Raw genomic sequence first — 20,111 nt, 5'->3', positions numbered from 1 at the left:
GGGGAGGGGGGAGTTGGTTACATTGCCAACAATGTAAGGTAGTTCAACCATTAAAAATCCTAATCAAGCAACAATTAACAGTCACACTTATCCTTTCCTAGCCATCATGTATTTGAAAGATCAAATACAGCTAAGTTATCAGGCACGAGTTGATCAATCACCGAGAAAGAGCTCACAATGGCAATCATCACCTGAGTGCCGGCAGAATTCACAGATTGCCCTGGTTCTACTTTGCTTCATTCCAAGCAATACACATAGTTCACTTCAGTCTCTGCCCAATTTAGGCAAAAATACATATCTTGCTGGTTATTTGACTAGCTGTACACCATTAGGTCGTTTATCACTGACACAGCGTAAGCCAAGATTGGAAGCTGTGGTGTCAGCAGAATTCTGACTTCTAGCAGCACACCGATATCTGTAACAATACGACTGAAAAAGAAAAGGAATAAAATGCAAAAATACCAATGAATGTTGGTAGCAAAGCTCTTGAAATGAAAAAACTGATATAAAAGATACCCTATCTAGTATTCCTTAGAGTAATTAAATGCCCAGCAAAAAAAGAAAAAAAAAAAAACAAAGGTGGAAGTGGGATTTCACTGTTTACGAAGACGTGAAAGGAAGCCTTGAAAATTTCACTGCTTCAACAGGACTTGAACTGTTGACCTAGCAGAGCAAGGCCATAATTTTAGACAAAATTACCATTGAGCATTAATGCCGACTCACCTTGTGGCACATGTAGGATCCGCCTTTTTTCACTTTATCCCTTCCTGATGCAGGTCCTTTCTAAACCAATGGAGATTATAATGACCTCTTATGGAGTTCATATAAAGCTATTATTAAATGAGTGTTAGAGAAACTTTCAACTGAGTGTCGAAACTAATCTGAGATTGCTTTAGCTCTGCTTTACTTTGCTCTGCGACTGGTCCAGAAAACTCGTGCAACTCTCTCAACCAATCAAATGCAAAACTAAAACAAAGTGTGACTTGGTCGCCTGTGTTTTGCCGCGCTTTAGGCAGTTTGTTTGTTTTTACTTTGAGTTCATATTGGCTCTTTAAGGTATTTTCCTTTCTTTTGATCAGCTATTGTGATTACTTTGGTTTTGGTTTTAAGACACTCAATCGTATAGCGCTCTGAAGTTTTCCTATCATTGCATTGGTTTTGTTTAAGTGTGTATCCTCTTGAAGCTGATACAGGAGCATGCACCAGGAGCATGCACCAGGAGCATGCACCAGCATGCATCCTGTAAGAAAAAAGCTCTCTATGGGTGGCAATCAATATTCATGAGCATAATTCATCTTAGCAAGCATAATTTTCACCTGCAAAATGCTTTATGGTATCCAATGGGTTAAATATTTGGATGCAAGATAGCAGGGAAAATTGAGCTAACTTGAAAATTCTCCCAAGTGTATTCTTGTTGTGCAAAATGACCTTTGGTCATGCTCCACACTCCCTGTGTGCAATTGGGTCTTAAAACTGATCTGGTCAGCCTTACATTTGGTAAATAGCTAATAACTGCCAAATAACCAATACCTGCCTGTGCCTAACTCCAGTTACCAAGATAGCACCAAGAAACTTGGAGTATGCTCTGGGATGAGGTGCTATTAAACTACATGCACATGTAACCTGCTGTAGATAAGTTGGTTTTGTCAACTGAGTTGATGATGTGAATTGACCATTGCAGAGAATTTCTAGGGCCGACATTTCAAGCATTACCCCTTTGTCAGAGCAAAGTACAAATTAAGGGAAAGACCCTAGAAATGTCAGCTTAAGTAAAAACTCTATGGCCAACTTACTTTATCAAAACAGTTGATAAAACCAAATTGACTAGTGATACCTTCCACCAACACAGCACTACAGTTTCTTCAGAAACTTACCTCTTTTAAAATCATTTACAGGTAACCTAGTTGCATTTTGTCAAGTATCCTGACAGTTTGTTGGCACCCATTTACCCTTGGAGCTGCTTGTCTGTCCCCCTTGAAAACAATACAATGATTCCTGGAAGGCTCATCGTAGACTTCTCAAACAGCAGTCCAGCACACTCATCAATTAAGCCCCCACATTTCCCACAACATATATATGCAAATGAGTCTTGTACAAAACCAAACTAACTTACTGGATTTTCTTGGAAGTGGCTTGAGTGCCGTATACTCCACCAATCTTGTGTCCACTCCCACGCATTTCCCAGCATGTTGTACAGACCAAACTTATTGGGTGGGAATGCTGTGACAGGCGCTGTACCAGAGTACCCATCCTCCCCTGAATCCACTGTTGGAAACCTTCCTTGCCATGTGTTTGCCATGTGATGACCATCTTTCTTAAGCTTGTTACCCCAAGAATATAGCCTGAAAGTTAAAATGGTTCATAGGAAGGTTACAGTCATTTACTTTAATCTAACAACTGACAGTAAAACCTGGATAAATTCGTGAATGAGGTGCAAAAGAACCATTTAGATTGATTAGCTGAATTAAGCTCAAATTGTGATTTTGTTCTCACTTATGATCTGCTGGAGGGCGGATGCTTAAAATTAGATAATGTTGCCATTAAAAAGTTTTTACTTCTTTAACCAGATAAACCAAATACATTTCATGTTGCTGTGGGTCTATTCAGTAATTGCTCACAGATGTCAAAATGGGTTGAGAAAAACAATTAGCACCTGAGTGTCACTGATGCCATTCTATGATCTCACTGAACAAACACACAACAAAATGAAATTGATTTGTCAATTAAATCTACATTTGCTCAGCAAAGTCACAATGCCCTCAGAGAAAACTAAATTGGCCTCAGATGTAATTTCCAGACCCGGAATTGTCGTGCCGGTTGAGTTTGATTTAGGTTTTCATCCTCCAGGGAAGCATTTTCTGCTAATTTTCTTGCTAACACAAAAACAACATTCCAAACTCCGATTCTACATGGAATCGGTGGTTGAAAAATCAGTCTGTAACGTTCCAGTAATCAAGTTCACTAACTTGTCCTGCAGCCCTGCTCTGCAGGCATACTCCCATTCAGCTTCTGTGGGCAGTCTTTTTTCACCCCATTTACAAAATGCAACAGCATCATTCCAGGAGATATGGAGAACTGGATGATCCATTCTGAGAGAACAATCAAACCAATCAAATGCATTCTACTCAGTTGTAGCAAGTGTGAGAGACATATATGCAGTAGACTACATGATTGTAATAATTGGCATGGTGGAGATCCACATCCAAAAAAAATTCAAGTTTGTGCCCTCAATTCGGTTCACCTCATTGTATTCTCGAGTCAGAGACTTCCCCCTGTCTTATTTCTCTCCAACATAATGAATGAATATGTACTTCACATAGCCTTTCAACAAATCTAAATGAAATGCTTGAGGTAATTTGTGAGGAACTAGCCTCCCTTCTGAAAACACTTGCCAGCTTCTAATCCCACTAGTCATCAGAAACTGGGATGAACCCCTTCACTGAGAAGGCCACTTATTTTGAGTAAAAAATCTCCCTCATTACCTGTCTCTAATGTGAGAGTCAGGTCCTTCTGGTTTCTTCCAATAAGCTCCCTTTACTGGCAGCCACCAAGGAGCTGCAGCAACCTGACATTACGATAGAGAAGACGGATAGTAATTTAGGGACATACATGTACATGCACAAGTACTGCAACCATACCAGTAGCAAAGGTGCGAAGCAGAGAATCACTATCGTACTGTACACACCCCTTCACACAGTTTGAGTCTACATCAAGATTACCAAATGTTATCAATCGTCATTCTCATCCACTTTTCGCCACCCTTAGGATTATTGGGGAGTTTGGAAGGAAACTACTGCTGAGGTACTGTAGGTAAATGTTTAACCATGTTTCACCTAAAAATACGTGACCAAAGCAGAGTAACCTGACAACTAAACAACATTACCAAGTAGGTGTTAATTTTCACCAGTTGCTGGTTGCTTTTGGAGTTTTCGGCCATCATAATTACAAATTTTGCCATTTGGTGGAAGTTATTTCCGTGTCATCAGTGTCATCAATGCTGTTGTCATCCTTGCCAGTTAACATTGTTTTCATAATCACTCTGAAATATAGGCTCCATTACCAGCCTCTGGTTGGGAAGCAGAGCTTGCACTTCTCCCTGAAGAGACCCTCTCGGTCTTTGGGGAGGTACAAAAAAGACCAGACTCGAGAAAGCAGCAGAAATCGAGCCTATCTGAAATACTAAAGTGCCTGGAAATGAATTTTATCACTCACTGCTTGATGTATATCCTTCTTTATCTCTTTACTAATCTTCCCTTCAAGCACAAATGAATCTCCAAACTTTTCAGCCTGAAAGTTATGAAAAGAATAAGGAAAAAGAAGCAAGTCATCAGATCAGAAGTTTTTCATGAGGATGCAGCAAGAGGTGCAGGAAAAAGAAAGGAGAGTACTTAACCAACTTATAACAAAAAAAAAAAAAAAAAATGAACACTATCAAAGGGTTCACCAAATGCAGCATAGCTTTCATACTGTTTACATTTTTTTTCCAGGCAAACTCATTGTTGGTGCAAAACCCACTTTCATTTCTTAATCAACTTTAAAGCCTTCATTTCATCCCTACCTCCCAACAGGAATTAAAAGGGTTGTTACAAAGTCATGACATTTTATTTAACAAATAACAAAAGCCTTGACTATGTTCTCTTCTGTTACATAAAGCAAGCAGGAAGCAGCTAGAACACGAAAGAAGTTTAGGGGGAAACACATGACATAGTCAAGTGCTCTATCTGCTTCTAAGTTTATCTGAACTTTACTATAAGGTGTTATTAATAGGATATTCCAATATTCAACCCCATCCCTTAGCAAAAGACAGGATTCCATCGGTTCCCAATTTGAAAAATTCAGATTCTGGCCCCTCTAAAATAAAAAAAGAGGGGAGGGGTTGTAATTGCAGGCATCATATACTCAGCATTACAGTAATGTCTCTACCTCTGTGACATAACCAGTGTTGTTGAAAAAAAGTTCAAATTCCGCATTGCTTGTTTCATAAACGTCCATATAAAATGAATTTATTTTCACTTCTCTTGCCGGCCCTTCGCCGTCCATTGGTAGAAATGGTTTGTTCGTGCCCATGGTAAATTTCCCACCCTTAATAAAAACCATCTGATTTGTTCTTTTATAAGACGATTTCATATAGTCACTGTCATCTATGTTCTTTTTCTTTGGTGTCAATCCTTGCTCAATGGAAGCTTTATCTCGTTTGAGCACAGAACATCCACATGTTGTCTTCCCATCGTTCGATGAAATAATCTTGGCTCTGGAGTAAAACGAACTCAAGTTGTAACCAAAACTTGAACAAGTTTCCCGACCACTAAATGCTACTTGCACCAAAATTTGCAGCCATATTAAAGCTTCTGTCCACATGATGTTCTAATGGGTCGAAACAAAAAAGGAAAAAAAAAAAGGACACTGGTTGGACTGATGTTTCAGGGCATAAACATTTTGTTTTGGTCACATGCTTGCGAAGAAGCCTACTCACTTAGTAACCGCGACTATTTCCGAGCCGTCATTTTGATTAAAAGCGGTATGCTCTAACAGAAAACAGAATGGCGGCCAAAGTTGATGTAAGTGGTGATATTGTTATTCCGGAGTTAGATCTTAGTCCAATTAAATGGTTTGGACCTCTCTTCTTTTTTTTTAAACAGGGTCTAAGAAACGCCATCGATCAAGCGACCCAGGCAGGGGAGGAATTTAGCAATGTTTACTACGAGACTTTGGACAAACGACGCCACGTGAGTTCTTCGTTAGTCTTTCTCAAATTTACCAAATGCTCAAATGTTCTTTACCTAAATTCGTTGACAGTAGGCTCGAGTATGTCATAATTGTGTTTGCAGCTCATGTCGAAACTTTACTCCGAGAATACAACAATCGTTTGGAATGGAAATTTAGTAAAAGGAGGAAGTGCTAAAGTGACGGAATTTTTCAACAACCTTCCAGCCACGGAACACACACTCCATTCTCTGGACTGTCAACCAGTTTCAGGTACTAAGAGGGTTAAATCTGCAGGTTATAGAGGCAATTTTTTAGATTTTATTAACCAGAATTATTACAGGTGTACTTACGGTGTTATTCTTTAATTATTACAGTAGATGTTTTGAACCCCGGGGTAGGTAACGTATGATCGTGTGGTGTGATCGTCTGGTGAGCGTAGTCCAGAGATGAAGTGTTGTCTGTAATGGTGGCTGACGTTTTGACAACTTAACAGAAGTCATCATCAACTGATGACTGACTGATCAGCTGGTGATGACTTCCCCTCAGTTTGTCAAAACGTCAGCCACTATAAACGATAACAGTCCTTCTCAGGGCTGCTCTCACCAGGACAATCAGACGACACAATCCTCATAATTATTCTTTAAATTTGCTGACAAATTATGGTCCTGCACTCTGTGTTAACCCTGTGATGGACTAGCATTTCATCCAGGGAGGGGGGGGAGTAGAAATACTCCTAGTCACTTCATGCTATGGAAACTGGAGTTAAGCGCCAGCCTGATAGGCCACTTGGCTCATAAGCAGGCGTTACCTTTTATCTTACTCTGTGGTTAATTGATTAAGCCTTTAACACCTTAGAGTGACTGGTACCTCATTCTTCCATTAAGTATTTCCCGTGAATCAAACATTAAAGGTCGGCACACATGAGGGGACTAGTCCCTGGGACTAGTCCCAGCCACCAGTTTCATGCGACTAGTCCCTTCGTGTGAACTACACATTTCTGTGGTCACAGGGACCAAAATTTAGTCCCTGCGACTGGTCGCAGGGACTTGTTGCATGAAACAAATGTTTGTCCCTTCATGTGAACTGTTTGTGCGACCAGTCCTTGCAACTAAACGGTAAATAAGCCAATCACGGGTCAGTATAATGCGTGACTTCCGGTATTTGTAAACACTGCAGTTTCTTATGAATTTTCCCTGAATTCTAGATTTCTAGTTTTGTAAACATATACAGATGTCTTGGAGCTGTTTTGATGCAATTTTTACCCTATTTTACTCTGTGTCTGTTAAAAATAAAAAAAACAAAAACAAAAATGGAGCAAGCATGAATAATCCAACTGAATAAGTGCAGTTCATTTGCGTTGATGTTTAACAGTGCTACAATGAAAAGTTACCAAATTTTCATTGTTTTTGTGTAATGCCCCAGACTAAGAAACATCTTTTGCCTCTTAATTTTCCTATGTTCTTGTGCAATTGAGTGCCCTCGTGTGAACGCCTTAAGGGACTAGTCCCTGCTACCGGTCCCCTCATGTAAACCCTTCAAAGACTTGTTGCCGGGACTAGTCGCAGGGACTAGTCCCCTTGTGTGTGCCGACCTTAAAGCTATGAGAATAAAAGATATGATTACTAACTTAAGAAGCTTTGTTTGTTATAAAAAAAAAAGTACAGGATGAGTGATACACGGGTGGAAAAGTGTCAATAGTGAAGTAACAATGGTCTGAACCCATCCAAAACCTAATTTATATTCCATTAATTTGCTGTATGCCAATACTTTAATTAATTACCTTGAATTGGTGACACAAAGCAATTCTCTGAAGGATTAGATATTTGTACTCCTTCCTCTCATGGCCTCTACCTGAGTGGATCAAACCCATTGCTGAAGAATTTATAGAGTGAAAATTCAATGTCATTTTTAAATTTGCTTCACAACAATAATCAGAGAAACGAGTTAAATTCTAATTTAAAGATATGAGAATTAATAATACCAATTTAGGGAAAACAAACTATTTGAACACCTCTAGTTAGGACCCTAAGGCTCAAAGCAGGTACCACCAGTTTGCAATTCCAGGGCTCTCTTGACAAACCCTTCTTCACTGTGCATATGGTTTAATTGTGTTTCTTTCCACAATCAGATCAAGCCATCCCTGGCCAAACGGTTTAATTGTGTTTCTTTCCACAATCAGATCAAGCCATCCCTGGCCAAACGGTTTAATTGTGTTTCTTTCCACAATCAGATCAAGCCATCCCTGGCCAAACAACAGTTCTAGTGGTGGTTGAGGGGTTGGTCAAATATGATGGGCTCAAGATGCATCGGTTTTCTCAAAACTTTTTGCTGACTGCTGAGGGAGGAACTCTGTGGAAAGTGGCAAGCGACTGCTTCAGATTTATTGAATGAAAGACTTGCTTGAAATCAACAACATTCTTTTGAAGTCAAGCCAATATTTACTCGGATTATTGGTTTCTGTATAAAGTTGTGCTGCATGTGTGCCCCTACAAGAGACAAAATGTGAAAAATGTATGCTCATATGAAATGTCTGGGAAATGGACTGCCACAAGTTGTCACTGCCCTCTGCACAGTAGGCAGTGACACAAACCATCAATATGTGGGACCTAGTGTGTGATCTCAAACAAAAGAAATGAAAAAACTTAAACTTTCCATGCATTTAGCTGGTTCACTGCTGAATAGAAATAACCCACCTACAACATTTTCATTTTTTAGACAATGTCAAAATGTGTTTTAATCAGAATGTGCTGTGAGTTAGTTTCTTTCTTCAAGTACATAACTCAATAATAAATTCGTAATTTTACTTTCTTTCTCCACAGTGAATACAAATAGTTTTGAAAGTTTAAAATAATGGGTCCCTCTCATTTATGGCTGGCATCAGCTATTCCCATGTGAGATATAGTGGAACCTTGACTTAACGAACCTCTATATAACGAAGCCCTCATTATAATGAACCATACTTCAGTTTCAGCCCGGCTAAAGTTACAGTAAAATGTATATCACAGAACCTTGATATAACAAACCCTCGATGTAACAAACCAATTTCCCCAGTCCCTTGGCACTTTGTTAAATCGAGGTTCCACTGTATTGAAGTTAAAAAAAAAACTGCATAAATGTGAACTTGAGGTTTATTTAACTCTCTTGGAATGACAAAGAGTGGCAATATTTTCAGAGCTTGGCTTGTTCAGTAACTCATATGTTAACCCCACTGGTGGAGGCTGACAAAAAAAGGAAGCTTGGCAAAATTTTAATAACTGAAAAGCCTAAACTTCTCAACCCTTCACACAATCCTGGAGGAATGCTGTCACCAAATCAACTACAGCTTATGAAGGCACTGACACTGTAACCTTTTTGGGCTCACGGTCATACTGATGATAAAGACAAATTTGGAGAGTTACAAATGGCTGAATACTGGGATAGAACGCATTCATTCATGACTCTCATCTACAATTTGCTTTAATTTTTAATTATCTCCACTGAGTGAGACCTCTATAACAGGCTGGGCCGTGAACCACAGTCAGTGTACATACTGTGTGTTTTGCTGTTGTTGAATTAAAATATATACGGTGCTTCAGCTACATGCAATGAAAAAATGGAAGAGGTGCCTGAATTTTAATAAGCCTGAGTGACTTGATGCAGCATCAGATTCCCCTTGTGTTTTAAAAGAAATGCAAGATAATTATTTTTAAAGGAGAATTTAGCTGTCTATCAGTTGCATCATAACTTGATTCCAATTACCCCTGTGGTTCATAACAGTTTGACTGCAGTGATCAGCGGGTTTTTAAAAAATGCATTAGACATTCTTTAACACGGGCACTCTGAAAAGATCAAGATGTACAGACAGGGTGGTTATTTAAAACTGCACAGCAATTTATTAACAAGAGTGCCTTCATATCAAAAATTTCACAAAATTTAATGCCAAAAACAGTGACCATAAATGTGTTCATTAACCTTTACCTTGCAGAACTGATTAACGTGTAATTTCTCCTTATTATATCTGTACACTATCCAGCAATCAGGTAATGAGAATACTTAAAAAAGTTATCTTGATCTACCTAACATCAATTTCTTGTGACTAAGTTACAAAGAAATGTGTAGCAGCTATAGGGGAGGATTTACAATCAGACCTTGTGAGTTCATAAGAGTTAATAATCATTTTACATGTACTTTCAGACTGGGCCTACTTTCTTGCAGTGCTGTAAGTTATGCTAAGTAACAGTCGTTAAAATAATTTTTTTTTTTACTGTTCAAACTCAGAGACCATGCCCTTCCAAACATACCTCTGTATAGATTTTTAAGTTGAATAAGGCTTTTTACTCACTACGTTCACGGGAATGGTTGTTACAGAAATCAGGAGTTATCTACATACTTTCTAAGCAGTGTTTCAATCTTTTTTAGTTACCTGAATTGCAGTGGTACAGAAATAAATGTTCAACAGCAAAACAGACTGCCAGGCATAATACACAGACCTAGAATAGAGCTCCAAGCTTAAACATTTTTCAAAGCTGCTATTTAGCAATCTAAAATCTTAAAATCATTGCTAGAACAAAAATTAGGTTGTCAAAAAAAAAAAAAAAAAAAAAACAATTGTATAATTATTGTCACCTAATACAATCTACTGCTGACCACAGCCATTTGTCTTTGGAGTAAGTGGTACTGTATATCTGTCCGACATTCTTTTTTCAAGATTCGCGCAACATCTGAGGCCTTAGTACTCAGGCAAGCAAAGAAAAAGAGGCAGATTTGGATAAGAGAAATGACAGCATCACCAATATTTTCCAGAAATGTATATCTCTTTGACTTCAGACCCTAAACACCAAGTTGTAAACTTAACCCTTCCACTTCCAAGATCTCATTTTTGTTAGTAACTCTCCTTACTGTCTGCTATACAATTCTTATGTTAGTTCAGAGAATTTGGTATTGGATCAACTAATAATCACTTCATTGATATATATATATATTTTAAATTCTCCTCACTTGTTTACTTGATATTGTATTTCACTGATAGTGTAAGAAGAAATTCTTTGTTGGTCACTCATGGCAGTTAAAGGGTTAAGACATTACAACTTGCTGTATGACTGCCAAAAAGAATTTGCAAAAATTGATGAATTATGCTGCAAATTTAGAAGCCAAGATGTTCTTCCAGTAACCAAGGCCACCAACATGGTTGCAGCTTGGAGCACTTTACAACTGCTTGTCTTTCTGTCTACATCTTCTCCACTTGTACCAGTTAGGAAGGAAGTTGAAAATCAACCATTCTCTTCCTGCAGCAACAAACAAAAGACAGCCTTTCTCTTCAATTCTAAATGGCACAGAGTACAAAAATATGAAATTTTTCTCAGTGTCAGATGATGCATACAAGAACTGCAAGATGAACTCATTGTCCAAGCCATCTAACTGTCCCATTTTTTGTATTCCATTCCATCTGGAGGTTTACAATCCACATGCCCCTTTTTAACTTCATCCCAGTTTGTACTCAAAACTGTTCCACCAGATTCGACGAATGACTTGTTCATTGCTTTCCGCACTTCCTCGCTACCATCACCATAAATTTGTTGAAACAGCTGATTTAAAGCAGCTTCCCCTTCCAGTTTTTCCTCTTTCTCCTCCTTGGCAATCTGTGCTGCAACTTTATCCCAATCTTTTCCAACATGCCGTGAAGTAGGATATTTATGCACCATATCACCAGGGTCTTTTGTTTCATCTGCAACAGACAAGGTAGATGTATTTTACATTGTCAATGTTTGCAGGAAACATATCAGAAGTACCTTCCCATAACCTGCCTAGTATTTTGCAAGAAAGCTATTGCCCCTTTGGGAGTGTTAACAAGTCATGATCTGTACAGGGCAACCTTGTTACCTATGTTACTCATGCTGAAAAAACCAAGAACAATCCCAGCTAGAAGTAAAAAGTGCTGGAAGACAAGTGCCTCACACCAGTCGGGTTCACCACTGACTGAATTACTTATTTTGTATTGTGTTCATAGGCTAGACACAATACTCTCAGAGACAGTACCCTTTTCCAGATGACAGTACGATAATGCATGAATGCAACCTACCAAACTGTTAAAGGGTACAAAGAGAAATGCCACTGAGTTACCTTAAATGAGCTAAACGTTGCCAGATGCTAAAAGTACAGTTGCTAAACTGAGCTCCACGAGCTTTAAAATGTAGTCTACACAAATCAGTGTTGCACATACCTTTTGTTGGGAACGGTTTACACACAGTTTCATCAGTAGCTTCAAGAGATGACCACCTAATTCCTTCAGTTTTTTTCATCTTTAATTCAACCTGCAAGCCAGTTAAAAAATCTTTAAGAAAAAAATAATAAAAAAAAACTCTAAAATTCTTGTCACTGTACACCCTGCATTTCCTTGCATGTACCTATTAACTTAAAAGTGAAAGTAAAGTAATACCCAAACCTCTGGTAAGAACCCTTCATTCTTCTTAATTGTGAATGTTTATCAGCCTTTTTTAAAGCCATTTGAACATTTGTCTTGTTTTAAGTGCCTACACATTCAAAAACAATAAGTTTTGAACAAGTTTTTTTCCTTACAACACACATTCCTACTGTACTTGTACATGGTCACCAGCTGACTGCGTTGAAAAATCTGTGCAAAGAGTTTTTTAACACTTTACAAACTATAATGATCTCACTGTATTGATGGTATATCTTTGTTTCTTAACTCTTAACCTTGTACTGTAAGGGAGTACAAATTAAAAACAAAAAAAAACAGTTTTTACCTTTGTTGACATGATTCTTGTTTTGCACTGTGCTGGATTGATTGCATGAGCAAGATCCAGTTCTAAGCTGAAGTCACTGCCACTTGGAAGCTTCACTGTGGCACTCAACTACAACAAATCAGATCAAGTGTTTCAACTGTGTGTTCTGACTGAAAGGTTTAATGCCAAGTAATTACTAGAAGCACAGATATTGCTAATCCTCTTGATGGGATGGGATTATTTCCCCAGCATTCTGTCTGATTTTCCAGACAAATTAGCAGCAGTCATCATTCAGAGTATTGTCCATTATGCATTCCACATGGGAGAATTCTCAATTTGTTAGTCTGAGCAATGTTTCAATTTAGACATGAAGCCGCTGTGTACATGTACACGTAATAAATTCTCTTGTTTCTTTACACTACTTTCCTGCCTCAACATCTGGTTAGATGATACACCAAAAACTAAACTAATATCGAGATCCTTCAAAACTGCTCTTAACAGAAACTAATCTTGAGATCCTTCGGAACAGTTCTCTAAAAACACTCTGCTCCCTGAACTATAAAACTATACACATGTGCGACATCAACAAAAAAATGTAATTTGTCTTTGTTACATGTTCTTGAAAACCAGCACAGTTTTTTTAATCAAAGTCTTTTCAACAACAACTCTGGATGAAAGCCCTATTTACATGAATATATGATTTTTTACCACCATTGGCAGTAATGTTGCATTATTAATCTGGCAAAGAAAATAATCAAAAGTAAATAGCTAGAAGAATGATGCCTCTTACCGTTTGGTCTCCATACTCCACATTAACATTCTCCTCTTTTACATTCTTGATCATCAAAGTTACAATAACTTGTGTTTCTGTTTGATACCAATCATATCTAAAACAAAATAATGTCGATGAGATCCAATATTGAAAGGAATTTATTTTCAGTTTTCCCAATTGAATCAATAATTAAATATATCTTATTAACCAAGCACGAGGGCCGTACTGGGAGAATATCGGCCCGAGGTCTTGACAGTAAGGACTGAGTGCAGCGAGGTCCGTACAAGAAAGAACGAGGGCCGATATTCTTCCAGTATGGTCCCGAGCAAGCTTGGTTAATAAGAGATTTATTATACAACTGAAGTTCAAAGGGACACAAGTGCGGTATCATTCGGGACCATTCGGGACAGTGCCCGGTCTAGTACATATATCCTATTAGACGTTTTGTTGTGTAGTATCACTAAGTATTTTTACGAGTTGTGTCGTATTTTGACGAGTAAAAATACTCAGCGATACTACACAACAAAACGTCTAATAAGTTATTTATTATCCAACACGCCAAACTGTTGTTTCTGCAGGCGAATTTCATGGATATTTATTTACAGGGAGTGTGCGACAGAAGTATGCGAAGCAGAACGGAATTGGCGCGTTGTTGTGTTGCTGTTTCTATTTTCTTCATTAATTGAAGAAATTTTCTGGTCGCCAAGCTGTTTTTCTTCGTTCGATTCATCAAATGAACCTGGATCTATATTTGCCAGCCATTCTGACTCTTCGTCATCGGAAATATGATTGAAATTGTGCGCCAGTTTTTTTTTTTCCGTAACTATAATCCAATTCTTCGCTTGCGCGATGCAAGAAAACCAGTTTAACCGGTACTTTAATAGACGAGTACAAATACTTTGTGATATTTGTACTTGCCTATGGCGTTATTCGTACTCGTCTAGGTGTAGTTGGATAATAATGAGAGAATATTGACCGGCAATAGAGCATTTTGATTGGTTGATTTTAGTTATTGGCCTTCTGACTGCCCTAATCGTGTAATATATTCACTTATTTAAAACCCTTAAGTATTACCATAATGATTCAAATAATTATTTCATTATCACAGAGAAAAAATTTTAAATTAACCTATGAGCTTGCTCTCAAGTTAGCACAAATGGCAAAGCTAATAAGATTCAAAGCATTAAGAGGGGTCTGGCACTAAGAAATAAGGGCCTGCACGGATACTTTTGTTTTGAAACATGGTGCATTCACCCACAGTATTCTGATTGGTTAAAAGTGACAGGTCCTGTAATTACCACTCAGAACACCCAGTTATTGACAAGCAACCTTAAACATGGTTTCCAGTAATTCAAACATTGGATACCTGCACTTCAACAATTTACCTTGGTTTTGGAACAGTGTATTGCTGCTCTGGTTGTTCTTGATTAGACTGCCCATCAATGGCAGCCAAAACTGATGATGGTGGACCTGTCACAGATGCTGTATGACCATCAGAAGTCATAGGCTTGACAACTGGGGGCTGCTGGTTAACTTTGCTTGCTGCCTCAGCCTCTTTGGTATTGTCACCTTTTTGTTTCAATTGAGAATCCTCCCCACTAGCCACGCCCACCATCACCTACAATAATACAGTTTAAATATGGCAGATTCCTACTATGCAAATTGACAAATAGGCCCTTTTAATTTGCAGTCGGATACTTGGTTGCCAAGCCTTTGATTTGGAGTGAGGCTGAAGTTAACCTTGTGAAAGAGAAAAGCAGCAACATTTGCATACAACAAGGTCACTCTTAGCCTCACTCCTGTTCAAAGGCTTGGCAACCAAGCACACAACTATGATATGGACTACTTAAAGTATTGGTAAACTTGTGAATATACTGTACAGAATTTTCCAGTAATGACATTTCTTAGAGTGATAAGTTGTGGTTAATTCAGTTATATGTGGTTAAGATATAAGCAATGCCAGATATACAGTCATGTGAGAGAAATTCAATATCAATTTCTTTATGGTGTTTTCACATGTATGTGTTCTTCATAATTTGCAAGATTATGTACCATACCGTTTCAGGAGAATTTTCATCTTGTTTAGCTTCATTTTCTGCCACTGATGACAAAATAAAAAACAAAACATGGTTTTATTTACTCAACAAAGTATAAATCCAAAATCTTTAATTTAGCCACCTACTCAGTTCAGATCACACATCTACAGTTGACTCCTGATAATAACTCAAACTCTTGATAACTTGAACCCCCCCCCCCACCCTGACTCAAAGCAATTTTCATTTGCCTACAGGTCATTCTCTATATACACTTCCCTTTTATCCTCACTATCTCAAAACATGTCTATCAATACGTGACAAATCAAAACAAATAGTTCATTACCATCTGATTTCTATAGTCAATTTGTGTTCCATTTTCTGATTTCTAGAGTTATTTAGTGTTCAATTTTCACTCAATTTCTCTATAATTAAATTTGATTGAAATATATACTGGATAAAAAAAAAAAAAAAAAAAAACAGGGAACACCATTTTTTTTCCTTATTTCCCATCCCTTTTTTTTTTTTTTCAACTCATTAACTCCCAATAATTCCAACCTCTTTTAATTTCCCTTGAAGGTTTGAGTTATCAGTAGTCCACTGTATCACATTTATTTATGACAACCCTGATGGGAATATAAAACTAATAATGATCATAATGATAATAATATCAATCATAAACTTACAGTCCAATTCAGCATCACACTTTCTAATCCACATTTTCAGCTCTTTGTTTTCTTCTGCAAACAAGTGACAGAAATGGTTTTGAAGCATATCAACAGTACTTCCATTAGAAACATACTGTAATGTATAAATTTATTTAAAAGTAGTAAAAAGGAGTTTATTTGGCTTACGGTCAAGTTTTAATGCATCTGAAAATGCTTCTCTGGCAACTCTGAAATCCTCAAGGTGAAATAGTGCCATTCTGAGAATTAAAAAGGGCAACAATTTAGGTGATATCATAATTGCTTTTATCTTTTTAATTCTAAAAATGTTTTAGTCCTAGTGAAGATCAAAATTGTCAGACACAAACACAAGATTTACTTTGAACACAATTTCTGATTCTGGTTAAGTTACCAATGTAAAAGTAAATGATAAGAGCACTTTTCGATGGATGTTTGCAAAACCATAACCAAATCAATCACGATAGCCAATCAAACTGCCTGATGTACTGGAAATGCAAGTGACCAAGTTGCAGGAGGTTTCAGTTTTGAATCTGATTGGTATTAATTAGAAAGTGGTGCAAGTTTTCTTGTCTAATCACAAAATTAAATAAAGCAAAACCAATTGAAAGCAAACCATAAAAAAAAACCTAACACGTCGTCACACTTGCATATGCATAATAAATGTAGTGCTAAAAAAGCTTATTTGAAGAAGTACCCGACAACATCCTTCTTACCCTTTTCTTGTGTGAGCTTTAGAGCTGTCTGGATCCAGACTTGCTGCTGAAGATGCATCTGCCACTGCAGCTGTATATAATATTGAAAGAAAAATATTTATTCTAACTTCAAGATCTAGGACATTGAGCTTATACAATTAAGGTATTTGTTGCAGTTTAAAATGATTTTCAAGTCAAAATGAATTCAACCTTGTTTGATAGGTACATGTAGATATTCCCTTTGTTTATGATTATTGTATTTTAATTTATCAAATTTTTAATGCCAAATATTGCATTTCTCGTGTTCTGATTGGTTCATTCATCATCATATTCCAAGTCACCTTACATGGAAATGCATTGCTCCAACTGTTGCAGAGCTGAAACAAGGCTCCAAATATCCAAACATTTGGGATTTCATGAAATTTAGTGAAACAGTTATTCCCTTCCCACTTGTTGGATACAGATTGTTTATAGCCAACTTTGAGCTATGTATTGTATTTACTATTCACCATCTCAAATCCAACAAATGTTCAAGGAATAATTGTTAAATATCTGTACCAAAGAAAAGTGCAAATCAACCAGGTTCAAAATATTTTGACCTGAAAACAATTTAAACTGTAACCCATACTTATCTGGTATTTTTTTAGTTTGTAACAGGTACATTAAATTCCTAAGCAACTATGAAGGCCATAACTACTCACATGACAATAGCTTGTCCTGATTCAGTGTCTATAATACAAAGCATCTAAAATTATTGTTACCCCTTCTGGAAAGTATTCTCAGGTATACTGTAGCTTTGAGGCCTTCAATGGGAAGGGGAGGGGGGCCAGCCATGTCACAGCCTATAAAGTGCTGATTAATTATTGCCTAAATTACTGTAAACCAACAAACAGCTGGTTTGAGAAATATTTTCTTACAATCCCAGATGATCTGCAATTTCATTGTTTCCTAACTGTCCCAGATTTTGCCAATATAATAGGAGATTGAGATCTTCCACTTGCCATTATTATTTGTGACTTGGGGGTACTGCAGTGTAAAGCAACTAGAGGACTGGTAACCAGCTAAAACTATCATTGACATCCCCAAAAGTGAAAATTGAAGTATTTTTATAGATAATGGCAAAAATCTGGGAGAAATTAGGAAAATATCTCCAATTTCCTGATTTCTTGATCTGTTGCCCACCAACCAGATAGTTGTGATCTCAATGATTTCAAGTTTTTAATTGTCGGAAAAATCTGGTATGGTCTGGAAACACTGAAACTGTCAACCGTCTTGGATTTTCCCAACATATGAAACCTGATTGATATTGAATCTCTAAACTCTAGCAGCTGATCAGAGTTCGACACATGCAGTACCAGTAATGGACCTTCAATCCAAATATGCATGAACACATGCTGTTCAGGGATCTAGCTCAGTGTAAAAATTGGCTGCCTCTGTTACCTTGGTAGTTTTCAAGCTTCATAAACGCCGCTGCCCTTTTCAAATAGCAGTCGGCATCATATGCATTCAGGTCTATGGCTCCAGAGTATTTCTGCAAACGAAACACATTTTAGATCAATTCACGATCTAAAATATTACTGAGGATAAAAGTTATGAGTACGAAAGTAAGGGAAGAGTTTATGCGTCACACTGCAAGAACTTTGGTTCCAGAGATATCATTTGCATCTTATTTTTGAATAAAATGTGGTAAGGAGTCACAATTTCATTATGAAATGACTGAAAGAAAAATAGCTACTAGAGTCGCACGTCAAATGTTTTTAACTTGAGTTTGAAACGAAGAAAACCACATATCTACCTTGACAGCGAGTTCAAAATCGTCGTCAACAAAAGCGTTGTTTCCCTCTCTAAAACAATACATGAAAAGTTAGAACTTCACTGCCGTAAGTGAATCGACAACATATGCTATGCCAGTCTCTCTTACCTCACAAGGTCGTTTGCCGCCATTTTGTTTTTGATCCTTGGTAGCCCAGCCCTCAAGCTTAGTGGCCAAGCCAAAAGTAGCACTTGGCAGATTACTGAGCAAGAGAATAATTCAGGAGGGGCGAGGGGGGGGGGGGTAGGGGTCGATAAAGACATTGCTGAGCCTTGCGGACCCTAGTGGAAGGATCAGGCAAGTTTTATCGTGACACAACCAAAATCCACCAAACCAGCTCCCCCTCCCCCTCCCCCGCGACAATAATGAATGGTCCTTGACATGGCATGAGTATCAATTGCAGAAAAAAATTGAAGAGATAAACTGAATTAACCAACTGCATGGGATATTTCCGATCCTAATGTATTCACCGATCACCGGACGTTAGATGAAGTTGAAGTTGTTCATTTATTTGTTTAAGCAGGTTGATTAATTTGGCAGCTGTAATAGCTGATGTGGACCTGCTGTCCTAACCCACCCATCCCACCCCAGGGGAGGACATCCATCACACAGTAATCTCGTGTGTGGGAAATTAACGTCTCCTGCCCCAACCCTGCAGGAGACGGGACCTCCATTTATTCGTCCCTATCCGAGAAGACTAGAATATCTAACCATTTCTTGACGTTATAGAAAGGTAGTAAATTCTTCTCAATTATTTTAAGACCTTGAGTGTTGGTCCGGCCGGAGCTCGAACCCTCGACCTCCCGCACTACAGTCCAACGCTCTATCCATTGAGCTAACCGGGAGGCGGTTATGAATAGAGACAAACTTTTTAAATAGAGCTTCAGAGTTGGATCTCTCATCTTGTGGATTTTTCTTATCTAGTATACACAGGAGCGAAATATTAAAAAAAAAAAAAAAAAAAAAAAAAAAATACTTTGTTTCTTTCTTATCTCCGCGAGGTGATTAACCTATGCACCAACCTCCCCACCTCAGAATATATCGGCAGCTAACTTAAAGCAGATGATTTCAACAGAAATACTTTGTAAGCATCCAGAGGATCATTTCGGTATAAAACCAACATGATTCCGTTCACTTAATTGTGAGGAAACGTGTGGCTGCTGAAAGGCAAAATTATATTATAGATCAAATCGTAGGAGTTCGACGGCGTCTAAACATGGCGAGGCAGGTACAGGTCACGTGCTGTAATTGGTACTTTTCACATCGGATATCTTCTGATCGTGATATCTCTGAACAAAGAAAAGGTTCTTTATGTCACGGAAAATCGCTTTGTTTTTTCAGATCCATGCCTTCCTCTAACTTCTAACAATTGCAAGTCAAACAGCTTTGCTACCTGACATCTCCAGCCCGAAAAACAGTTTAATTAATTTGCAAGCCTTTTTGTGTGTTACTTCACCTGTCCTATCCGTCATTCAAATTAATTGATAGAAGAAAAAAAATCGTAAATCGTAAACGGACCGAAATGAATAGAAGGGGAATCTTGGTTTCGGGTTTCCGTCTGGGAAACGCATTCGAAGCGTTTGGAGAGGAAATCCGTTTTACTTTGTTATTCTCTCCGAATGATTATATTATTAATTCAGTTAGCCTCCATTGATTGATATATAATCTGAAGTTATAAGTTTACAAA

At 37.8% G+C, this 20,111-nt stretch overlaps 3 protein-coding genes across 5 annotated transcripts in view; 1 reads left to right on the top strand and 2 right to left on the bottom strand.

Annotated features, from left to right (window-relative positions):
* Positions 1-5,478, bottom strand: part of LOC111337648 (formylglycine-generating enzyme) — a 6,041-nt gene extending 563 nt beyond the window's left edge. The window contains exons 1-7 of one of the 2 annotated variants that reach the window (XM_022943989.2): positions 4,924-5,478; positions 4,213-4,287; positions 3,483-3,565; positions 2,967-3,089; positions 2,114-2,342; positions 724-783; positions 1-429 (exon numbers count right to left, since the gene is read on the bottom strand). The exon at positions 1-429 is cut by the window's left edge and continues 563 nt beyond it. In XM_022943989.2, the coding sequence (XP_022799724.2) occupies positions 307-429; positions 724-783; positions 2,114-2,342; positions 2,967-3,089; positions 3,483-3,565; positions 4,213-4,287; positions 4,924-5,358 (1,128 nt within the window). In that variant the 5' untranslated portion in view covers positions 5,359-5,478 and the 3' untranslated portion in view covers positions 1-306. The remainder of the gene's footprint in view (positions 430-723; positions 784-2,113; positions 2,343-2,966; positions 3,090-3,482; positions 3,566-4,212; positions 4,288-4,923) is intronic. The other variant, XM_022943990.2, reaches the window with a different exon arrangement.
* Positions 5,479-5,521: 43 nt separating this feature from the next.
* Positions 5,522-8,509, top strand: LOC111337649 (NTF2-related export protein 2). The gene is made up of 4 exons (XM_088733228.1): positions 5,522-5,558; positions 5,640-5,726; positions 5,829-5,976; positions 7,937-8,509. The coding sequence occupies exons 1-4, from the start codon at positions 5,541-5,543 to the stop codon at positions 8,095-8,097; spliced, it is 414 nt and encodes a 137-aa protein (XP_088589354.1). The 5' UTR covers positions 5,522-5,540; the 3' UTR covers positions 8,098-8,509.
* Positions 8,510-9,552: 1,043 nt separating this feature from the next.
* On the bottom strand, positions 9,553-18,612 carry LOC111337640 (uncharacterized). Of its 2 annotated transcripts, XM_088733225.1 has the most exons (13): positions 18,533-18,612; positions 18,407-18,455; positions 18,052-18,142; positions 17,313-17,340; positions 16,633-16,702; positions 16,088-16,158; positions 15,920-15,973; positions 15,258-15,301; positions 14,586-14,818; positions 13,219-13,315; positions 12,450-12,557; positions 11,906-11,996; positions 9,553-11,410 (listed from the first exon to the last, which is right to left on the bottom strand). In XM_088733225.1, the coding sequence occupies exons 6-13, from the start codon at positions 16,155-16,157 to the stop codon at positions 11,100-11,102; spliced, it is 1,008 nt and encodes a 335-aa protein (XP_088589351.1). In that variant the 5' UTR covers position 16,158; positions 16,633-16,702; positions 17,313-17,340; positions 18,052-18,142; positions 18,407-18,455; positions 18,533-18,612; the 3' UTR covers positions 9,553-11,099. The 2 variants fall into 2 exon arrangements, with proteins under 2 accessions (XP_088589351.1, XP_022799711.2); XM_022943976.2 differs by lacking the exon at positions 17,313-17,340.
* Positions 18,613-20,111: the final 1,499 nt, after the last annotated feature.

This window comes from Stylophora pistillata, chromosome 9, assembly GCF_964205215.1.
Source record: "Stylophora pistillata chromosome 9, jaStyPist1.2, whole genome shotgun sequence".
NCBI classification, from domain to species: Eukaryota; Metazoa; Cnidaria; class Anthozoa; order Scleractinia; family Pocilloporidae; genus Stylophora; species Stylophora pistillata.
The sequence above is the reverse complement of the archived record's forward strand: the minus strand, read 5'-3'. Positions and strand labels throughout refer to the sequence as shown.

Excerpts from the sequence above, each read along its gene's own strand:
- LOC111337649 (XM_088733228.1), top strand. Across the intron at positions 5,727-5,828 it reads CTTTGGACAAACGACGCCAC|CTCATGTCGAAACTTTACTC; the intron begins GTGAGTTCTTCG and ends TTGTGTTTGCAG. Across the intron at positions 5,977-7,936 it reads GGACTGTCAACCAGTTTCAG|ATCAAGCCATCCCTGGCCAA; the intron begins GTACTAAGAGGG and ends TTCCACAATCAG.
- LOC111337640 (XM_022943976.2), bottom strand. The coding sequence starts at position 18,555 with ATGGCGGCAAACGACCTTGTGAG. Across the intron at positions 16,159-16,632 it reads AAAGCTCACACAAGAAAAGG|AATGGCACTATTTCACCTTG; the intron begins GTAAGAAGGATG and ends TTTAATTCTCAG. Across the intron at positions 15,302-15,919 it reads GTGTGATGCTGAATTGGACT|TGGCAGAAAATGAAGCTAAA; the intron begins GTAAGTTTATGA and ends TTTTGTCATCAG.